Below are 22,703 nucleotides of genomic sequence, written 5' to 3'. Positions count from 1 at the left end.
CAATCTTCTAACTGAATGATTACTGCTTTGGGCGTGTAGCTTCTTAAAGGGTTACTTGTGACATGCTTCTAAGTGAATAATTATTGCTTTGGGCATGTATCTTCTTAAAGGGCTACTTGTGACAAGCTTCTAACTGAATGATTACTGCTTTGGGCGTGTAGCTTCTTAAAGGGTTACTTGTGACATGCTTCTAAGTGAATAATTATTGCTTTGGGCATGTATCTTCTTAAAGGGCTACTTGTGACAAGCTTCTAACTGAAGGACTATTGAGTTTGAATGTAGATTGTTAAAGGGTTTAATGAATGAATTCCCCAATAGTCTTTATGTGAAGGAGAACACTTACTTTACAATATAAAGCTCAGTAAAATAAGCTAATGGTTTCTCTTCATGCCGGTGAGTTTTTGAGAATCGTCCCTTGGTGATTTGTTGTAATTCCCAAGAGTTTAACCTTAGTATTTTGTACACCGAGACGTAAAAGGCTTTCAATTGCTTTTAATAAGGCTGCTATGTTGTTCTCTTTAGATGATAAGGCAACTACTTATAGATCTGATGATGCTTCGCAAATAAGTAAAAGGGAAATCCATTCTGAAGCACAATTATAAAAACAATTACAAAAATTATTTATTTTTTTACAGCAAGCAAAACATTGTTATTGTTGTTTTATCATTGATTAAAGCATGTGTTTTCTATCTCACATATTCTTCTGCTCTCATGGGCCATAGAATCAAACAGAGCTGTTACTTCCTGCTACCCATAAGTCCTTGCATCATGTCAATAGGCAGAGGGAAGACGATTGTAGAGTTATTTTCTGCTGCAATGGTATTTAGGGTTTGCAGGTAACGCAGCTGTAATGCGGCTGGCGACTCTGAGATGACGATTGCCGCTTCCTTTAGAGCCCGGGAGGCGTTCATCTCACCTTCAGCAGCAATAACCTATGGGGAAATTTAGAAAACACAGATTGAGTTGGCACATTATCCAATTGCTTAGAACAGAGAATAGAAAACACCTCTTATGTTTGTAAAAGAGGATACAAGTCAATGGTAAATAGTGCTGAAAGGACAAGAGGGATTTTCTGGGAGGAACAAGTAATTATTAAGAGTTCACTGCTGTTAGACCTCATGACCTTGTGCCGGTGTTGGTGAGGTCAAGGTCAGCAAGTGAACCTCATCATTTAGTAGTTGTGGGGTATTGTGTTGTCTGTCTGTTTGTATAATGGTACAGCCTGCACCTTCTCACTGTCTGTCATGGATACTGGGAGAGTGGCTCCTCCTACATAATGACTGTACTCTGTGTGCCAGCCTGTGTCCCCTTACAACAAGGCCACCCTTAGTATTTACTGGGGCTCTGGGCAAGACAAATGTGTGGGCCCCACTCCCCCTGTCTGCCCTGTCCCCTGTATGCCCTACCCGTATCCCAATATTCAAGGTGTCCTATATAAAGAACAACATTATATATTACACCTCCTGGTGCAGCACTATAGCAGGTGCAATGTTTTGTAAAATACACAGGGGTAGAAAAATACCCCCAGCAACCATAACGAAAGATAAAGCTTCATAGCAGCTAGGCCTTGTGACTGGGATAAAACACACACACACGGCCTGTTGCATGGGGAAGATTTATATTTGGTTTTATTAAATGGGGTCTTTGAATTGATATTTGGCTTGAACAATTAGTTACCTCAAAACCATTACTACCTAGGGTGGGGCATGTTTGTGTGTTACAATTAAATATCTGAGTGTTTCTGTTATGTGCAATAAAACAAATGTGAAATATAAGTTTAAATTGCAAACCTTTATACTAACATAATGCCTGTGGTAGGCCTTGTAGTCTGCATATTTATGACCAGATTGGTTCCTTTAAATAAAGAATATAGTGGTGGAGTTTGGCTACTGAAAACAGTTGAAGCAAACGCATTCGGCTAGATTACGAGTTTTGTCGGTAAAGCTGTGCAGGGCTTCTGCTCACTGCTCACCTACAGACAACGCTGGTATTACAGGGTTTTTTAAACTTGGCGTTAGCCGCAGAAAAGTGAGCGGAGAGCAAAATTTTGCTCCACATCTCACTGTAATACCAGCGCTGCTTACGGTAGCGGTGAGCTGGCTAAACGTGCTCATGCACGATTTCCCCATAGGAATCAATAGGGGAGAGCCGGCTGAAAAAAAACCTAACACCTGCAAAAAAGCAGCGTTGAGCTCCTAACGCTGCCCCATTGATTCCTATGGGGAAAGAAAATTTATGTCTACACCTAACACCCTAACATGAACCCTGAGTCTAAACACCCCTAATATTGCACTTATTAACCCCTAATATGCCACCCCCGACATCGCCGACACCTGCATTATATTATTAACCCCTAATCTGCCGCTCCAGACACAGCCGCCACCTACATTATACTTATGAACCCCTAATCTGCTGCCCCCAACATCGCCAACACCTAAATTATATTTATTAACCCCTAATCTGCCTTCTCCAATGTCGCTGCAACCTACCTACAATTTATTATTAACCCCTAATCTGCCGCCCCCAACGCCGCCGCCACTATATTAAAGTTATTAACCCCTAAATCTAAGTCTAACCCTAACACCCCCTTACTTAAATATAATTTAAATAAATCTAAATAAAAGAACTACAATTAAATAAATTATTCCTATTTAAAACTAAATACTTACCTGTAAAATAAACCCTAAGCTAGCTACAATATAACTAATAGTTAAATTGTAGCTAGCTTAGGGTTTATTTTTATTTTACAGGCAAGTTTGTATTTATTTTAACTAGGTACAATAGTTATTAAATAGATATTAACTATTTAATAACTAGCTAGCTAAAATAAGTACAAATTTACCTGTAAAATAAAACCAAAACCTAAGTTACAATTACACCTAACACTACACTATAATTAAATAAATTCCCTAAATTAACTACAATTAAATACAATTATCTAAATACGAAAAAAACCACTAAATTACAGAAAATAATAAAATAATTACAAGTTTTTTAAACTAATTGCACCTAATCAAATCCCCCTAATAAAATAAAAAAGCCCCCCAAAATAATAAAAATCCCTACCCTATATTAAATTACAAATAGCCCTTAAAAAGGCTTTTTGCAGGGCATTGCCCCAAAGTAATCAGCTCTTTAACCTGTAAAAAAAAAATACAATACCCCCCAACATTAAAACCCACCACCCACACACCCAACCCTACTCTAAAACCCACCCAATCCCCCCTTAATATAACCTAACACTAACCTCTTGAAGATCACCCTACCTTGAGAAGTCCTCAACGAAGCCGGGCGAAGTGGTCCGCCAGATGGGCAGAAGTTGTCATCGATGCCGGGCAGAAGAGGTCCTCCAGATATGCAGAAGTCTTCATTCAGACAGCATCTTCTATCTTCATCCATCCGGCGCTGAGCGGGTCCATCTTCAAGACATCCGACTTGGCTGATTGCAAGACATTGCAATCAGCCAATAGGATTGAAGTTCAATCGTATTGGCTAATCCAAACAGCCAATAGGATTGAGCTTGCATTCTATTGGCTGATTGGAACAGCCAATAGAATGCAAGCTCAATCCTATTTGCTGATTGGATCAGCCAATAGGATTTTTTCTACCTTCAATCAGAATTGAAGGGACGCCATCTTGGATGACGTCACTTAAAGGTACCATCATTTAGTCAGATGAAGACAGAAGAGGATGCTCCGCGTCGGATGTCTTGAAGATGGAACCACTCTGTGCCGGATGGATGAAGATAGAAGATGCCGTCTAGATGAAGACTTCTGCCCGTCTGGAGGACCTCTTCTGCCCGGCTTCGATGAAGACTTCTGCCCATCTGGAGGACCACTTCACCCGGCTTCGTTGTAGTATAGAGTAGGGATTTTTATTATTTTGGGGGGCTTTTTTATTTTATTAGGGGGATTAGATAAGGTGTAATTAGTTTAAAAAAGTTGGAATTATTTTATTATTTTCTGTAATTTAGTGTTTGTTTGTTTTTCATACTTTAGATAATGTTATTTAATTGTATTTAATTGTAGTTAATTTAGGGAATTAATTTAATTATAGTGTAGTGTTAGGTGTAATTGTAACTTAGGTTAGGTTTTATTTTACAGGTAAATTTGTACTTATTTTAATCTATGTAATAACTATTGTACCTAGTTAAAATAAATACAAACTTGCCTGTAAAATAAAAATAAACCCTGAGATAGATACAATGTAACTATTAGTTATATTGTAGCTATCTTAGGGTTTATTTTATAGGTAAGTACGGGTGTTAAAAAGCAGCGCTGGGACCTCTCAACGCTGCTTTTTAAGGCTAACGCAAGACTCATAATCTAGGCGATTGTTTTAAATAAGCTTAGATTTTGCTATTAGTTTGCTCTATAGCAAGAGAACAGACACGTCTTGTAATTGTGCACTAAATCATCCAGACCAGATAATATGCAACGTGTATTTAGCTCTGTGTTTGCTACGTTACCAAGATAAGATGTTACCTTAGCTCTGGCCTCTCGCGCAGCCTCAGCTTCAGCTGCCATCGCTCTTTGTAGTTCCACTGGGAGCTTTACATCCTTTATCTCCAGACGTTCAACCTTAATACCCCAGTCGTCTGTAGCAGCATCAAGTGTGCTCTACAAGAGGAATTAAGACAATGCTAATAACCTTTGTCACCAAGACTTACACTGATAAATATATTCTCAAGACCATCAGACATTTCTAGAAGCCTTTAGAAGAGATCTAGAGTGGACTTGAAGTCTCATATCTGAACTGTAGGGTTCTAGATGACACTTTATGTACCATGAAACATTACTTGTGAACCACCAAGGCTACCCCTAGCATTTGCAAGGCCCTGGGTAAGACAAATGTGTGGGGGCTCTCAGCCCAGCTTCTTATTTCCCTCCTCCTGTATGGATCCCCCTTACCAATATTTAGTATGTCCTATATAAAGAATAACACTATATAGTATATTAAACCTTTTGATACCATAACATGTATTTATTAACTTAATACAGGATGCACAGTGCACCTTCTCAAACCCTTATCTTGATGACAGTGCAGGGTCCCTAAATCTCTGGGGCTGGTGCCCCTTTCACCTGCCAAAATGCCAGGGCTGCTAACCACACATATAATAACTTATCAATGTGTGAAAGGGACCCAAAATGTTTCTTTCATGATTCAGCCAGAAAATACAATTATAAAAAAAACGTTCCCATTTACTTCTATCTATTCTGTTCTTTTGATATACTTTTGTTGAAAAGCATAGCTAGGTAGGCTCAGGAGATGGAAGCTAGCTGCTGAGTGGTGGCTGTACATATGTGTCTCTTGTAATTGGCTCACCAGATGTGTTCAGCTAGCTCCCAGTAGTGCTTTGCTGTGCCTTCAATAAAGGATCCCAAATTGATACTAGAAGTAAATTGGAAAGTTGTTTCCAGGCAGAAGATGACAATGCTGTTATCAAAGTGACTCACTGTTATGTAGGAGAAACCAGATGTATTAAAAGGAGAACAAGTAACTCCCTGGGGTAAATGCCAGAGAAATAAACAAATGTATCTGTAAAGGATATTCAGTGTTGTTTTATTTTAGAAGAACTGCAGAACCGCACCCGTTACATACTCAAATCCTTTACATATATTATAATACGTTACATGCTTTAATCCGTTACATACTCTAATCCGTTACATACTCTAATCCGTTACATGCTCTAATCCGTTACATACTCTAATCCGTTACAAACTCTAATCCGTTACATACTCTTATCCGTTACATACTCTAATCCGTTACATACTCTAATCCGTTACAAACTCTAATCCGTTACATGCTCTAATCCGTTACATGCTCTAATCCGTTACATACTCTAATCCGTTACAAACTCTAATCCGTTACATGCTCTAATCCGTTACATGCTCTAATCCGTTACATGCTCTAATCCGTTACATACTCTAATCCGTTACATACTCTAATCCGTTACAAACTCTAATCCGTTACATGCTCTAATCCTTTACAAACTCTAATCTGTTACAAACTCTAAATCGTTACATACTCTAATTCGTTACATACTCTAATCTGTTACATACTCTAATCTGTTACATACTCTAATCCGTTACAAACTCTAATCCGTTACAAATTCTAATCCGTTACATATATTATAATATGTTACATGCTTTAATCAGTTACATGCTCTAATCCGTTACATGCTCTAATCCGATACAAACTCTAATCTGTTACATATTCTAATCCGTTACATGCTCTAATCTGTTACATGCTCTAATCCGTTGCATACTCTAATCTGTTACATACTCTAATCTGTTGCATGCTCTATTCCGTTGCATACTCTAATCTGTTACATGCTCTAATCTGTTACATACTCTAATCTGTTACATACTCTAATCTGTTACATGCTTTAATCTGTTACATGCTCTAATCCATTACATACTCTAATCTGTTAGACATAAAGCCTCAGGAAGTTCTCTCTATGCAGGTAGATAACATTATAAGAGTATGACAGTGTTTAGTATTTTTAGTGTTGCATTATGTACCTGCATACTATGGGAAATCTCCTCCCTGTCAGACAGGATCTGGGCCAAGCTCTTTGTACCCAGCACATTTCTCAGGGTGGTCTGGGCCAGGAGCTGGGTGGCTGAGTCTGCATCTGTAATATTAGCTACAGAAAGTGTAGCGTTCTTGACCTGGTAGTACATGACTCCATCCACGTTGACTGTCACTGAATCCTTGGTCAGAATCTGAGGGTTAGAAAAATAGAAAGGAGATACAGTAAGTCTTGTCTAGAGGTGCAGTGTTTTATTGCAGCACTGGAGTAGTCTATGAATTCTATAATAATCTGTGATAACGATAACTGTGTATATAAAATAAATAAAATGGTGCTCCTGCTACTAAACATTATAGATATTGGCCCAGATTCTTTAAAACCTGTTCATGAAGCCAAAAGCTCATGAGAAAAACTTTAACATCACAGCAAGAAAATTGCGCAATTTCAAGTGATTTGTACCCACCCCTCATTACATCCCTGAGTTGTGAGTGACTCTCCTTTGTAATCAATGGTGCAGCAACTTGTAACTGTTCACCACTTTGTGCACACAATAAGCTCCAAAGTGAAGGGTATCAATATCAGGAAAATATCTTCAAAACAAATGAATAAAAAGTGGGGTGGGGGTGGGATTGAGAAAGCAGTCCACTCTAATTAAAAAAAAAAAACAACCTTAAAAAGGTAAAAGAAAAATAAAAGAAAAAAAAAACCAAGTCAACTTTTTTAGCGTTATAATGGTGACACACAACGCAAGATGAGATACTAGCTTTATAATGGTGAGACACAACATGAGAAGAGATACTAGCTTTGTAATGGTGAGACACAACGTGAGAAGAGATACTAGCTTTGTAAGGGTGAGACACAACGTGAGAAGAGATACTAGCTTGTAATGGTGAGACACAACGTGAGAAGAGATACTAGCTTTATAATGATGAGACACAACGTGAGAAGAGATACTAGCTTTGTAAGGGTGAGACACAACGTGAGAAGAGATACTAGCTTTATAATGATGAGACACAACGTGAGAAGAGATACTAGCTTTGTAAGGGTGAGACACAACGTGAGAAGAGATACTAGCTTTGTAAGGGTGAGACACAACGTGAGAAGAGATACTAGCTTTGTAAGGGTGAGACACAACATGAGAAGAGATACTAGCTTTATAATGATGATAACAACCTTAAAAAGGTAAAAGAAAAATAAAAGAAAAAAAAAACCAAGTCAACTTTTTTAGCGTTATAATGGTGACACACAACGCAAGATGAGATACTAGCTTTATAATGGTGAGACACAACATGAGAAGAGATACTAGCTTTGTAATGGTGAGACACAACGTGAGAAGAGATACTAGCTTTATAATGATGAGACACAACGTGAGAAGAGATACTAGCTTTGTAAGGGTGAGACACAACGTGAGAAGAGATACTAGCTTTATAATGATGAGACACAACGTGAGAAGAGATACTAGCTTTGTAAGGGTGAGACACAACGTGAGAAGAGATACTAGCTTTGTAAGGGTGAGACACAACGTGAGAAGAGATACTAGCTTTGTAAGGGTGAGACACAACATGAGAAGAGATACTAGCTTTATAATGATGAGACACAACGTGAGAAGAGATACTAGCTTTGTAAGGGTGAGACACAACGTGAGAAGAGATACTAGCTTTGTAAGGGTGAGACACAATGTGAGAAGAGTTACTAGCTTTGTAAGGGTGAGACACAACGTGAGAAGAGATACTAGCTTTGTAAGGGTGAGACACAACGTGAGAAGAGATACTAGCTTTGTAAGGGTGAGACACAACGTGAGAAGAGATACTAGCTTTGTAAGGGTGAGACACAACGTGAGAAGAGATACTAGCTTTATAATGATGAGACACAACGTGAGAAGAGATACTAGCTTTATAATGAAAAGACACAACGTGAGAAGAAATACTAGCTTTATAATGATGAGACACAAAGTGAGAAGATATACTAGCTTTATAATGATGAGACACAATGTGAGAAGAGATACTAGCTTTATAATGATGAGACACAATGTGAGAAGATATACTAGCTTTATAATGATGAGACACAATGTGAGAAGAGATACTAGCTTTATAATGATGAGACACAACGTGAGAAGAGATACTAGCTTTATAATGATGAGACACAACGTGAGAAGAGATACTAGCTTTATAATGATAAGACACAACGTGAGAAGAGATACTAGCTTTGTAAGGGTGAGACACAACGTGAGAAGAGATACTAGCTTTGTAATGATGACACAACGTGAGAAGAGATACTAGCTTTGTAATGGTGAGACACAACATGAGAAAAGATACTAGCTTTATAATGATGAGACACAACGTGAGAAGAGATACTAGCTTTGTAATGGTGAGACACAACATGAGAAGAGATACTAGCTTTATAATGATGAGACACAACGTGAGAAGAGATACTAGCTTTGTAATGGTGAGACACAACGTGAGAATAGATACTAGCTTTATAATGATGAGACACAACGTGAGAAGAGATACTAGCTTTATAATGATAAGACACAACGTGAGAAGAGATACTAGCTTTGTAATGATGAGACACAAAGTGAGAATAGATACTAGCTTTGTAATGGTGAGACACAACGTGAGAAGAGATACTAGCTTTATAATGATAAGACACAACGTGAGAAGAGATACTAGCTTTGTAATGATGAGACACAACGTAAGAAGAGATACTGGATTTGTAATCGTGAGACACAACATGAGAAGAGATACTAGCTTTATAATGATGAGACACAACGTGAGAAGAGATACTAGCTTTATAATGATGAGACACAACGTGAGAAGAGATACTAGCTTTATAATGGTGAGACACAACGTGAGAAGAGATACTAGCTTTATAATGGTGAGACACAACGTGAGAAGAGATACTAGCTTTATAATGATAAGACACAACATGAGAAGAGACACTGGATTTGTAATGATGAGACAACGTGAGAAGAGATACTAGCTTTGTAATGATGAGACACAACGTGAGAAGAGATACTGGATTTGTAATCGTGAGACACAACATGAGAAGAGATACTAGCTTTATAATGATGAGACACAACGTGAGAAGAGATACTAGCTTTATAATGATGAGACACAACGTGAGAAGAGATACTAGCTTTATAATGGTGAGACACAACGTGAGAAGAGATACTAGCTTTATAATGGTGAGACACAACGTGAGAAGAGATACTAGCTTTATAATGATAAGACACAACGTGAGAAGAGATACTAGCTTTATAATGATGAGACACAACGTGAGAAGAGATACTAGCTTTATAATGATAAGACACAACATGAGAAGAGATACTAGCTTTATAATGATGACACAACGTGAGAAGAGATACTAGCTTTATAATGATGAAACACAACGTGAGAAGAGATACTAGCTTTATAATGATAAGACACAACAAGAGAAGAGATACTAGCTTTATAATGATAAGACACAACGTGAGAAGAGATACTAGCTTTGTAATGATGAGACACAACATGAGAAGAGATACTAGCTTTATAATGATAAGACACAACATGAGAAGAGATACTAGCTTTATAATGATGAGACACAACGTGAGAAGAGATACTAGCTTTGTAATGATGAGAAACAACATGAGAAGAGATACTAGCTTTGTAATGTGACACACAACGTGAGAAGAGATACTAGCTTTATAATGATGAGACACAACGTGAGAAGAGATACTAGCTTTGTAATGATGAGACACAACGTGAGAAGAGATACTAGCTTTGTAATGTGAGACACAACGTGAGAAGAGATACTAGCTTTGTAATGATGAGACACAACGTGAGAAGAGATACTAGCTTTATAATGATAAGACACAACGTAAGAAGAGATACTAGCTTTGTAATGATAAGACACAACATGAGAAGAGATACTAGCTTTATAATGATAAGACATAACGTGAGAATAGATACTAGCTTTATAATGATAAGACACAATATGAAAAGAGATTCTAGCTTTATAATGATAAGACACAACATGAGAAGAGATACTAGCTTTGTAAGGGTGAGACACAACGTCAGAAGAGATACTAGCTTTATAATGATGAGACACAACGTGAGAAGAGATACTAGCTTTATAATGATAAGACACAACGTGAGAAGAGATACTAGCTTTGTAAGGGTGAGACACAACATGAGAAGAGATACTAGCTTTATAATGATGAGACACAACATGAGAAGAGATACTAGCTTTATAATGATGAGACACAACGTGAGAAGAGATACTAGCTTTATAATGATAAGACACAACATGAGAAGAGATACTAGCTTTTTTAATGATAAGACACAACATGAGAAGAGATACTAGCTTTATAATGATGAGACACAACGTGAGAAGAGATACTAGCTTTATAATGATGAGACACAACGTGAGAACAGATACTAGCTTTATAATGATAAGACACAACGTGAGAAGAGATTCTAGCTTTGTAATGGTGAGACACAACGTGAGAATAGATACTAGCTTTGTAATGGTGAGACACAACGTGAGAAGAGATACTAGCTTTATAATGATGAGACACAGCATGAGAAGAGATACTAGCTTTATAATGATGAGACACAACGTGAGAAGAGATACTAGCTTTGTAATGGTGAGACACAACGTGAGAATAGATACTAGCTTTGTAATGGTGAGACACAATATGAGAAGAGATACTAGCTTTATAATGGTGAGACACAACGTGAGAAGAGATACTAGCTTTGTAATGGTGAGACACAACGTGAGAATAGATACTAGCTTTGTAATGGTGAGACACAATATGAGAAGAGATACTAGCTTTATAATGGTGAGACACAACGTGAGAAGAGATACTAGCTTTGTAATGGTGAGACACAACGTGAGAATAGATACTAGCTTTGTAATGGTGAGACACAACATGAGAAGAGATACTAGCTTTGTAATGGTGAGACACAACATGAGAAGAGATACTAGCTTTATAATGATGAGACACAACGTGAGAAGAGATACTAGCTTTATAATGATGAGACACAACGTGAGAAGAGATACTAGCTTTATAATGATAAGACACAACGTGAGAAGAGATACTAGCTTTATAATGATGACACAACGTGAGAAGAGATACTAGCTTTATAATGATGAGACACAATGTGAGAAGAGATACTAGCTTTATAATGATGAGACACAACATGAGAATAGATACTAGCTTTGTAAAGGTGAGACACAACATGAGAAGATATACTAGCTTTATAATGATGAGACACAACGTGAGAAGAGATACTAGCTTTATAATGATAAGACACAACGTGAAAAGAGATACTAGCTTTATAATGATGAGACACAACGTGAGAAGAGATACTAGCTTTGTTTTTTTTTTTTTTTTTTTTTTTAAATATTTTATTGGTGAAGTACATCATTTCGTACATAAAAAGACATAACATTCATCGTTGTATCTGAATATATATGTAACATTTGTGAAAACATCTTTTATGAAATTAAATATGCCAAGAGAACAAAAGGAAATAAAGATAATCATTTATCTGAAGACAATTTTTTCAACTTTCATACTCTGTCTTCTAGTACTTCACATTTTATATCATTTCTGAGAAAAAGGAAAATCAAATAACAAAATAGGGATAAATCGAAACGAACAAACAAATAAACAAAAGAGGAGAGAAAGAAGAAGGGAAAAGAAAAAAAAAAAAAAAAAAAAAAAAAACAAACAAAAGAAGAAAAGAAAAACAATTGTTATCTTAACCCCTGCCATTCCCCCGGGGCCCCCTCCCAGCCCCGCTGACCATTCACACTCATCTATTTTGATCTTCCATCCACTGCCGCGGGAGGATCTCCCCCGCGACTAGTGAAAGAAACGCTACAGAATTTGTCAGAGGGGTGATAAATTGTTTCTGAGATGCCAATGGCCACTTTTGAATTAACTTTAGCCATTTCCCGAAATATCTCTTGAGATATTTCTCTGATACTAACTTTTTGTCGTATAATTCTATCCTCATTTGTAGTCTAATTGCACTTGTGAGTTCAGCTATACTCGGGGCACTTATTGACTTCCATTTCTTGAAGACTAACATGCGGGCCGCTAGGATAACGGTATTAATCAACTGCTGGTCCCCATAACATGTCTGATCATGGCACAAAAAAAAGATCTCTCTGGGGGTAAATTCGCAGGCTTGCTGCAAATGTCTATTCAACCAAAAATTGGCTTTCCCCCAGAATTGTCTAATCTTGGGGCATGACCAGAGACAGTGCAACATATCTGCCTTATCAGCACAGCATTTGAAACACCTATACCTTGATTCATCACGCACCCATTTATTCATCCTTTCTGGTGTTAAATAAAAATTATTTAATAGTTTCATATGAGCTTCCCTCCAACCCGTCTTAGTTGTAGTTGCCTCACATAGACTTAGACTCTTCTTTATATCAGATTCTTGTATATTAGTGAAATATCCTTGGAAGGTCTCTTTAATTCGAGATAAATGTCTATCCCCCAGTTTAGAATATAAGGCCTCATACCAAAAAGTGATTGATCTAACACCGGCTTTATATAGTTTGAGGCCTGGCTCTATCTCATGTAAGCTCCAATCTGGTATGCCTGAACCCATTAATGATGTTATGAAACTTCTGGCCTGGAGATAAGCAAAGAAATTATTTGAAGGAAGATTATATTTATCTGATATCACGCTATACAATTGAATTATATTACTGTCCAACCTAAGAAGCTGCGAGAAATATGTAATACCTTTAGTATGCCATTCTTTAAATACCCCATTATATATACCTGGAGAAAATGCGGGGGTCCCAATAATGGGTAGAAACCGGGATTTCTGGAAGTCTATTCCCATCATCTTGCAGTATTTCTGCCAAGCTAATACAATATTTGAAAATGTAATTAATTGTTTAATATTAGAGGGTAGTTTGGCGTATACATGGTGCAGAGCTGCTTTCAAGCTAAAGGGTGCAATTAAATCAGACTCCATGTCAAAATATGTGACATACTGTGCTTCCGTTAGCCAGTCCGCACCATATTTGGCCAACGTAACCCAATTATAGTATCTTAAATTTGGTAGGGCCATGCCACCAAATTTTTTAGGAATAGACAATTTCTCAATTGACAGGCGAGGTTTCTTATTGCCCCAGATGAATGATGTGCATGCTCGATTATATAAAACTATATCCTTTTTATGAATAACCAGAGGTAAATTTTGTAACAGGAATAAAATCCGCGGAAACAAGATTGTTTTAATCAACATAATTTTTCCTGAAAGAGAGAGAAAAAGTATGTTCCACTTTTGGAATTCAACCTCTAGATTCGCAAACATTTTAGTATAATTTAAGCCATACCATTCCCCTGGATCTCTGCCTATGAACACCCCGAGATAATTTATTCTATCTACCTCCCTGAAAGGGTGAAGCGTATAGCTATGTTTATTCCTGTTAATCCATAAGATCTCAGATTTCTGAGCATTGATCTTGTATCCAGTGAACTTACTAAAATGCATAATTATCTCCATACTTTTTGGAATATTTATACTGGAGTCTTTAATAAAAAGCATAATATCATCAGCATATAACGTTATAACTATATTCTGCTTGCCCAACTGAATACCCTCCATTTCTTGCCTAAGAAGTACAGCCAATGGTTCGAGCGCGAGGTTAAAAAGTAAGGGGGATAATGGGCACCCTTGCCCGGGTTCCTCTCTGCAGAGTTATATATGGCGATAATTCACCGTTAACTAGAAGTTGTGACCTGGGTTCCTTATATATTAGTTTGATTGTATCAACAAAATTACCCTGGAACCCAAATTGGGAAAGAGAAGTAAGCATATGGTCCCATATAATGGAATCAAACGCCTTTTCTGCGTCTATCGTTATCAAGGCCATGTCTGGCAGGGACTTAGAGCCTCTACTGTAGATTTTATTATAATAGTAATCAAGTAAAGTAAGGACTCTTCGCATATTTTTTGCTGGGTTCCTAAGCGGCATAAAACCTGTCTGATCCGGGCTGATTAAATCTCCGATAACCAACTTCAATCTATTAGCTATGATGGACATGAATAATTTATAGTCTTGATTAAGCAGGGATATGGGTCTATATGAACCCATATCCTCTGGAGGTTTCCCTTTCTTGTAAATTAATGAAACTATTGAATCTGTAAAATATAATGAGTGTTTATTATTCTGTATATAGTACTTATTGAACAAACTACTTAACGTTTCTGCCATTTCCAATTTCATTATTTTATAATACTCTGCAGAGAGTCCGTCCGGGCCTGGGGCTTTCCCTGCTTTAGTCTTCTCTATGGCCGTAATTATATCTGCTATAGTTATTTCTAGGTTTAGTTTATCTAATGCGTCTTTCGTAATTTTCGGTAATTTAACTTTCTTCCAAAAATTCTGTTTAGCTATGTTGTCTATTATTCCCTGGGAATATATAGTCTGGTAATACTTAAAAAATGCTTCTCTAATTTCTGAGGCTTTTGTATAAGTCTCCTTTTTGTATTTTATTAGAGAGATCATATTCCTACTCTTCCTAAATTTCCTGATTTTAACCAAATGTTTAGCCGAAATTCCTTGGAACCCCTGAAAATAGCTTCTCGATTTAATATCTTCCAGTGCCCATTTATTATTTAAAAAGGCCTCCCGCTCTGCTTTAGCCTGTGTATACTTCTTCCATGTATTATTGCAGGGGTTATTTATATAGTTTCTATATGTATTTCGCAGCTGGTTAGATAGTTGAATCTCTCTGGCTAGCTGTTTCCTCTTAAGATTTACCATATATTTCTTAATGTCTCCTCTTAAGACCGCTTTCCCTGCTTCCCAGAATATTTCTATCTTATGACTGTATGTATTATTCAAATTTTGATATTCTCTCCATCTCCCTTTTAACCAGTTGCAGAAATGGCTATTATTTATCATATATCCTGGGAAGCTAAATGTATTCACATGCGGCCCTTCCTGCACATTCAGTTTAAAATTGATACTAATAATTGCATGTTCTGATAATGTGAAGTCATACATCTGGGATATGATATCTATCTTCAATAGGTGCTCCTCTATTAAAAAAAGATCGATTCTAGAGAAGTTCCTATGTGATTTCGATTCACAGGAATATTCTCTCATATCTGGATGTTGTGTTCTCCAGATATCTTTTAACTTTAGTGATGCACAAAATTCTCTAAAAAATTTAGCCTCCTTCCTATATTTTGAAGCACTCTTTTGTCGAAACCTATCTATTTCAGGATGTAGCACCATGTTGAAGTCCCCTGATAATATTATATTCTGCCCTAAATAAGGGATTAATTTTTGCTTGATATTACCCCAGAATTCCCTATCGAATTCGTTCGGCCCATAAACATTGCAGATTGTCCATATTTTGTGTGCTGCTTCGATTTGAACAATCAAAAATCTGCCGGCTGTATCAATTTCTTTACTTATTACTTTATATGTAATTTTTTTACTGAATATAATTGCGACCCCCCGCTTTCTATGTGTGCATGGTGTTGCTATTATTTCGTTCACCCAATTCGCTCTAAGTTTTACTATCTCATCTTCCTTTAGGTGTAGTTCCTGTAATAATATTATGTCTGGATCTATTTTCTTGATTGATTTTAAAATACCTTTGCGCTTTGCTGGAGATGACACACCTCCAACATTCCAGGAAATGAAGTTTAAACTTCTACACATCTAAGAATTAAATTCGTCTTACTTCTAAGCCAGCCCGCCTCTAGAGGGGTACCCGGGGGCGGGCGGGCGGGGAAGAGAGAAAAAAAAAAAAAAAAAAAAAAAAAAAAAAAGGGGGAGGACAGGGGGAGAGAAAGAAGGAACGGGGAAAAAGGGGAAAACCACAACATATAACAAATAAAACCTGCATCCATTCACTACCCAAGCTTACTATATCTGTGCAAGCTGGTAATTTCCCTTCACTGCCATTCATTGTATATCTCTTTTGCTATCTTGATCTTAAATGTGCTAGTGTATTTGCCTAGTTACACCTTGATATTCTTTGTTTTACAGTATGTCCTAGCTTCTTCTGGGGTGTTTAACAGATTTTGCCCTTCTTTCTCTTCTATAATTAACCTTGCTGGATACCTGAGGCTAGCCTTTATACCTGCCTTAATAAGGGCTGAGCAATATGGTGACATTTCTCTTCTTCTAGCTGTCGTATCGGTAGAAAAGTCTTGGAATAATAGAACTTGTGTACCTTCAATACTAAATGATTTAATCTTTCGGTATTGCTGCATAACCCTGATTTTATCTTGAAAACACAGGTATCTGATAACTATCATTCTAGGGCGTTTTTTATTATCTGCATCTGACCTACTTGGACCGACCCTGTGTGCTCTTTCTACCGCCAATTTATCTCCCTGTAATTCCAGGCCCAATAGCGTGGGTAACCTAGTGGAAGCAAATTGTATCAGGTCTGAAAATTCACTGTTTTATGGCAAGCCCACCACCCTCACATTGTTTCGGCGCGATCTATCCTCAAGATCGTCAACTTTGTTTTGCAAAGTTTTAATGGTGTCTGTGAGTTTATGGTTATTTGTTTCCTGTATAGTATATAAGTCTTCTAACTCTGATATTCGAGTCTCTGCCTCTGTCAGTCTACTGGAGAACTGCCTGATCTCCACCGTCAACCCAGCCAAATCTTTTTTCAATGACTCAAGTTGTGGTACAATCAGCTCTGCTAACTGATTATTCGTAATCTGTATGTCTGTGCCGGCGGTGGCCACCATGGATGTCTCCAGCAGGCTATCTGCTACTGCCTCGTTTAATGGCTTATTGCCTTTCTTATCTCTCTTGACGGGCATAATTGGGGATCTTTGTTTCATATTAGTCATATATCTTTCCATGAAGTGTCGTGTATAAAAACAAAATTGTCACAAGTGGTGAATCTTGTATATGCCTATATACCTATAGGCATGTATGTGCACAATATATAAGTAAAAGTGAAAAGTGTGAAAGAAAGAGAAGAAGAAGAGAAAAAAAAAGAAAAGAGAGAGAGGAGAAAGAAAAACAAAAAAGAAAAAATTGGAGGTTATGTGACCTCTATTCACAGTGTGAATTGAAAACGGCTCCTTCCCACGAAGCCTAAACAGTTTCAAACAATCTTGTGTGTGTGTGTAAAAAATAAAAGTGCTTTACTTTTTAAGGGAATTATATGTTTTCACACCCCCATAACTTCTTATGCTAATAGTATTTATGCTTATATCGTCAAATTGATATATTGCTCTTTCGAAAATGAATAGCTCTAAAATTAGGTATGACAGTTATTGCAGACAGCCACATATATATAAAATAAATGGCAGAAACACAAAGCAAAGATATACATGCAAACAAAAAGAAATATGTAGCAGCAGATCAACTGGGCCAAAGTCCTCTGCCTCCTTGCATACAATATAGGAAGATAATCTGTATTCAGACTGTGCCAATCTACACTTTGTCACTGCAAAACGATGCTCTCTTTCTCAAAGTGTCTTATTGCCTCTTGCTAGAGACCAGGAGGCAGATCTGCAATAATCCAGATATAAATGGATATATATAAACAGTCTCTCATAGTATTTTTGGCAATATAGTCCTTTGACCCTTTATTTAATCCACAGATAGAGTTAAAACCTTTATGTCCACCAGGTAGATTTTAAACCTGCACGCCTTTATCTTTGCTGCCTAGGGTGTACCAACAGCCGGACAGGCGAAATAACAAGCCTTCAAAAAATGTTATGAGAAACTGTTGTTTGGCTTCCTTTAGCTTCTATAGGCCTCCCAGCTGCATTCTCAGAAGGCCCTCAATGTGTGCACAAATATAGGTTAGTTATATCCTAACTTTTAAGAGATATATAATCAAACCTTCTGAGATTTGATAAGTCATAACAGAGTATTCCCAGAGGCAAAGATAACTTTATCCAAGCAGCTGACTATTAAAGTTGCCTTGCTGCATATAGGCCTCCTCACCCAACGGTTAAACACCGGCTCTTCGAGTATGCCATTACTTGTGTGCAAACAAAGATTGATCCTTAAGTCATATGCAGAGACACAATATCTGTTATAGGCTTAGTGTATCATATGTCCCCATATGTCTCCTTATGACTCTCAGTTTGCATTAGGCTTACAGTATAAAGTGCTGGCTTCTATGCTGTTTTATAATGAAATTGTACTTGCGGTTTTTCTGCCTCAGGGCATGCAGCTCATGTGTTCCGTCACCCTCACTTGGACGTCGATCCAAACGAGACACCTCCCGTTCGCGCCAACCTCCCGTGGGGCCGACACTGAGTCAGATCCTGCTGAAATTCCCGCACTTGTCTCGCTTACTCTTTAGTAAGGTCCTGGGCTGGGACCGGCACCTTCCTCCTCTATTGCTGCACCGCGTCAGCAGAAAGGGTTCCTCCACCAGCTTTTCCTCTGCTCACAGGTGTAAGTGAGTGGATGCGGTCAGTACCACCTGACCTTGGCGGTTAGCGCTGACTTCCGTAGAGCTCCGTGAACTCTGTCACCCCAAGGCTTCCGCAATCGTCGCTGCCATTGGGGACCAGGAGCTGGGGTGATGCAAAAACTCTCTGCTGCTGAGTGCGCAGAGCATAGAGCGCGCGTGTGTTCTCTCACGCTCCTCCCCGGAAGTCGAGTATGTCGATACTAGCTTTGTAATGTGAGACACAACGTGAGAAGAGATACTAGCTTTATAATGATGAGACACAATGTGAGAAGAGATACTAGCTTTATAATGATGAGACACAACGTGAGAAGAGATACTAGTTTTATAATGATGAGACACAACGTGAGAAGAGATACTAGCTTTGTAATGTGAGACACAACGTGAGAAGAGATACTAGCTTTGTAATGGTGAGACACAACCTGAGAAGAGGTACTTGCTTTGTAATGGTGAGACACAACCTGAGACGAGATACTAGCTTTATTATCATGAGACACAACGTGAAAAGAGATACTAGCTTTGTAATGGTGAGACACAACATGAGAAGAGATACTAGCTTTATAATGATGAGACACAATGTGAGAAAAGATACTAGCTTTATAATGATAAGACATAACGTGAGAAGAGATACTAGCTTTATAATGATGAGACGCAACGTGAGAAGAGATACTAGCTTTGTAATGGTGAGACAGAACCTGAGAAGAGGTACTAGCTTTTTAATGATGAGACACAACGTGAGAAGAGATACTAGCTTTATAATGGTGAGACACAACGTGAGAAGAGATACTAGCTTTATAATGGTGAGACACAACGTGAGAAGAGATACTAGCTTTATAATGATAAGACTCAACGTGAGAAGAGATACTAGCTTTATAATGATGAGACACAACGTGAAAAGAGATGCTAGCTTTGTAATGGTGAGACACAACGTGAGAAGAGATACTAGCTTTATAATGATAAGACACAACGTGAGAAGAGATACTGGATTTGTAATGATGAGACATAACCTGAGAAGAGATACTAGCTTTGTAATGGTGAGACACAACGTGAGAAGAGATACTAGCTTGGTAATGGTGAGACACAACGTGAGAAGAGATACTGGATTTGTAATGGTGAGACACAACCTGAGAAGAGATACTGGATTTGTAATGGTGAGATACAACGTGAGAAGAGATACTAGCTTTGTAATGGTGAGACACAACGTGAGAATAGATACTAGCTTTGTAATGGTGAGACACAACATGAGAAGAGATACTAGCTTTGTAATGGTGAGACACAACATGAGAAGAGATACTAGCTTTATAATGATGAGACACAACGTGAGAAGAGATACTAGCTTTATAATGATGAGACACAACGTGAGAAGAGATACTAGCTTTGTAATGGTGAGACATAACGTGAAAAGAGATACTAGCTTTATAATGATGAGACACAACCTGAGAAGAGATACTAGCTTTGTAATGGTTAGACACAATATGAAAAGAGATACTAGCTTTGTAATGGTGAGACACAATATGAAAAGAGATACTAGCTTTGTAAGGGTGAGACACAACGTGAGAAGAGATACTAGCTTTGCAATGGTGAGACACAGAATGAGAAGAGATACTAGCTTTGTAATGGTGAGACACAACGTGAGAAGAGATACTAGCTTTGCAATGGTGAGACACAACGTGAGAAGAGATACTGGATTTGTAATGGTGAGACACAACCTGAGAAGAGATACTAGCTTTGTAATGGTGAGACACAACCTGAGAAGAGATACTAGCTTTGTAATGGTGAGACACAAAGTGAGAAGAGATACTGGATTTGTAATGGTGAGACACAACCTGAGAAGAGATACTAGCTTTGTAATGGTGAGACACAACGTGAGAAAAGATACTGGATTTGTAATGGTGAGACACAACCTGAGAAGAGATACTGGATTTGTAATGATGAGACACAACCTGAGAAGAGATACTAGCTTTGTAATGGTGAGACACAACGTGAGAAGAGATACTAGCTTTGTAATGATTAGACACCTCCTGAGAAGAGGTACTAGCTTTGTAATGGTGAGACACAACCTGAGAAGAGATAAAAGCTTTGTAATGGTGAGACACAACATGAGAAGAGATACTAGCTTTGTAATGGTGAGACACAACCTGAGAAGAGATACTAGCTTTGTAATGTGAGACACAACATCTACTACCTACATGAATTCATGGTGTCTACTGTAAAGATAAGTGGAGGAAGGATAATGGTCTTGGGCTGTTTTTCAGTGTTTGGTATGGGCCCCTTAGTTCCAGTGAACGGCCATCTGCTACAGGATTCAAAATGTTAGACAACTGGTTGCTTCAATCTTTGTGACAATGGTTTGGGGAAGGCCCTTTCCTGTTTCAGCAAGACTGAACCCTTGTTCACAAAGCGAGGTCCATGGAGGCAAGGTTTGACAATTTTGAACTCAAGTGGCCTTCAAAGTGCCCTGACCTCAAACCCATGGAAAACCTTAGGGATGAATTGTAGCCTCAATTGCGAGACAGACCTTCCATATAATACCCATTCGTACACTTGACTCTGTATTTTACCCTGGAGTATTCACTCCTCACTTTACGTTTATGTGGAATTTGCAATTGTCCAATAAATGTTTTTACTTGCTAATACTCGAGTGCTCCTCTATTCCCTTCCTGCTCTCCTTCCATATAATACCCAGGATTTTGTAATAGGAGGTCAAACAAGCTCACATAGGTGTGATGTCAGGTGCCTACATACTTTTGCCCATATAATGTATATAGGGCTATATATAATGTATATAGGAGCTCTATATATGATAATGTGCGCTGGTATTACAAGATAGATGCAATGCGAATGCAATCTCGGGTTCACATGTTAGAAAGCTTTGTGCTCACAAGAGCGCACTTCCATAGGCTCCTATGGTATCCTTGTTCTGATGCAATCAAAGACAGCATCAGAACTTATGCACCAGTGAAAGGGGTAAGTTGTGCAGCGATGGCAGCAAATATATATGTATCTGCTGATATACATATATATTAATGTGTCATTAATATGTGTATATACACATACTAATAAATATATATGTATATCAGCAGATCATATATATTTACTGGGAACACACAATTCCCATTGACCGCAATGTAAAGGCACTTTGAGTGCTGTTTTTTTTTCTATCTCCCCACTCCCACATATTTTAACCCCAAAACACTGCCTAGTGCAGTACTAGATGCTGCCATCTTGATTTTTTAAATAAACTACACTAGACAGTATTTTGTAGGCATTTAAGACAGATTTTTAAAATTAACCAGAGATCCGATATCTGGTTAATTTTATAAGCGCTAATTGATACCGCAAGCTCGTGGCAGCAATAACCAGTCACTTGTAATGGCTGGGTAATAATCTTGCTCCTGCAAAAGGGTGAATTTGCACGTTTGCGGGAGTGAGATCATTTAGCGCTTCACATGTAATCTAGCCCATAGGGGCCCATTTATCAAGCTCCGAACGGAGCTTGTGGGCCCGTGTTTCTGGTGAATCTTCAGACTCGCAAGAAACAGCAGTTATGAAGCAACGGTCTAAAGACCGCTGCTCCATAACCCTATCCGCCTGCTCTGATGAGGCGGACAGGAATCGCCGGAAATCAACCCGATCAAGTACGATCGGGTTGATTGACACCTCCCTGCTGGCGGCCGATTGTGAGCTGCTGGTGCAATGTTAAATGCGGAGAGCGTATTGCGCTCCGCATTCAGC

At 38.1% G+C, this 22,703-nt stretch overlaps 1 protein-coding gene across 1 annotated transcript in view; it reads right to left on the bottom strand.

Annotated features, from left to right (window-relative positions):
* Positions 1-596: 596 nt before the first annotated feature.
* LOC128642618 (stomatin-like) overlaps positions 597-22,703 on the bottom strand; it is a 49,456-nt gene continuing 27,349 nt past the window's right edge. The window contains exons 5-7 of the mRNA XM_053695399.1: positions 6,525-6,728; positions 4,485-4,619; positions 597-932 (exon numbers count right to left, since the gene is read on the bottom strand). Coding sequence (XP_053551374.1) covers positions 738-932; positions 4,485-4,619; positions 6,525-6,728 — 534 coding nt within the window. The 3' untranslated portion in view covers positions 597-737. The remainder of the gene's footprint in view (positions 933-4,484; positions 4,620-6,524; positions 6,729-22,703) is intronic.

This window comes from Bombina bombina, chromosome 12, assembly GCF_027579735.1.
Source record: "Bombina bombina isolate aBomBom1 chromosome 12, aBomBom1.pri, whole genome shotgun sequence".
In the NCBI taxonomy this organism is placed as follows: domain Eukaryota; kingdom Metazoa; phylum Chordata; class Amphibia; order Anura; family Bombinatoridae; genus Bombina; species Bombina bombina.
The sequence above is the reverse complement of the archived record's forward strand: the minus strand, read 5'-3'. Positions and strand labels throughout refer to the sequence as shown.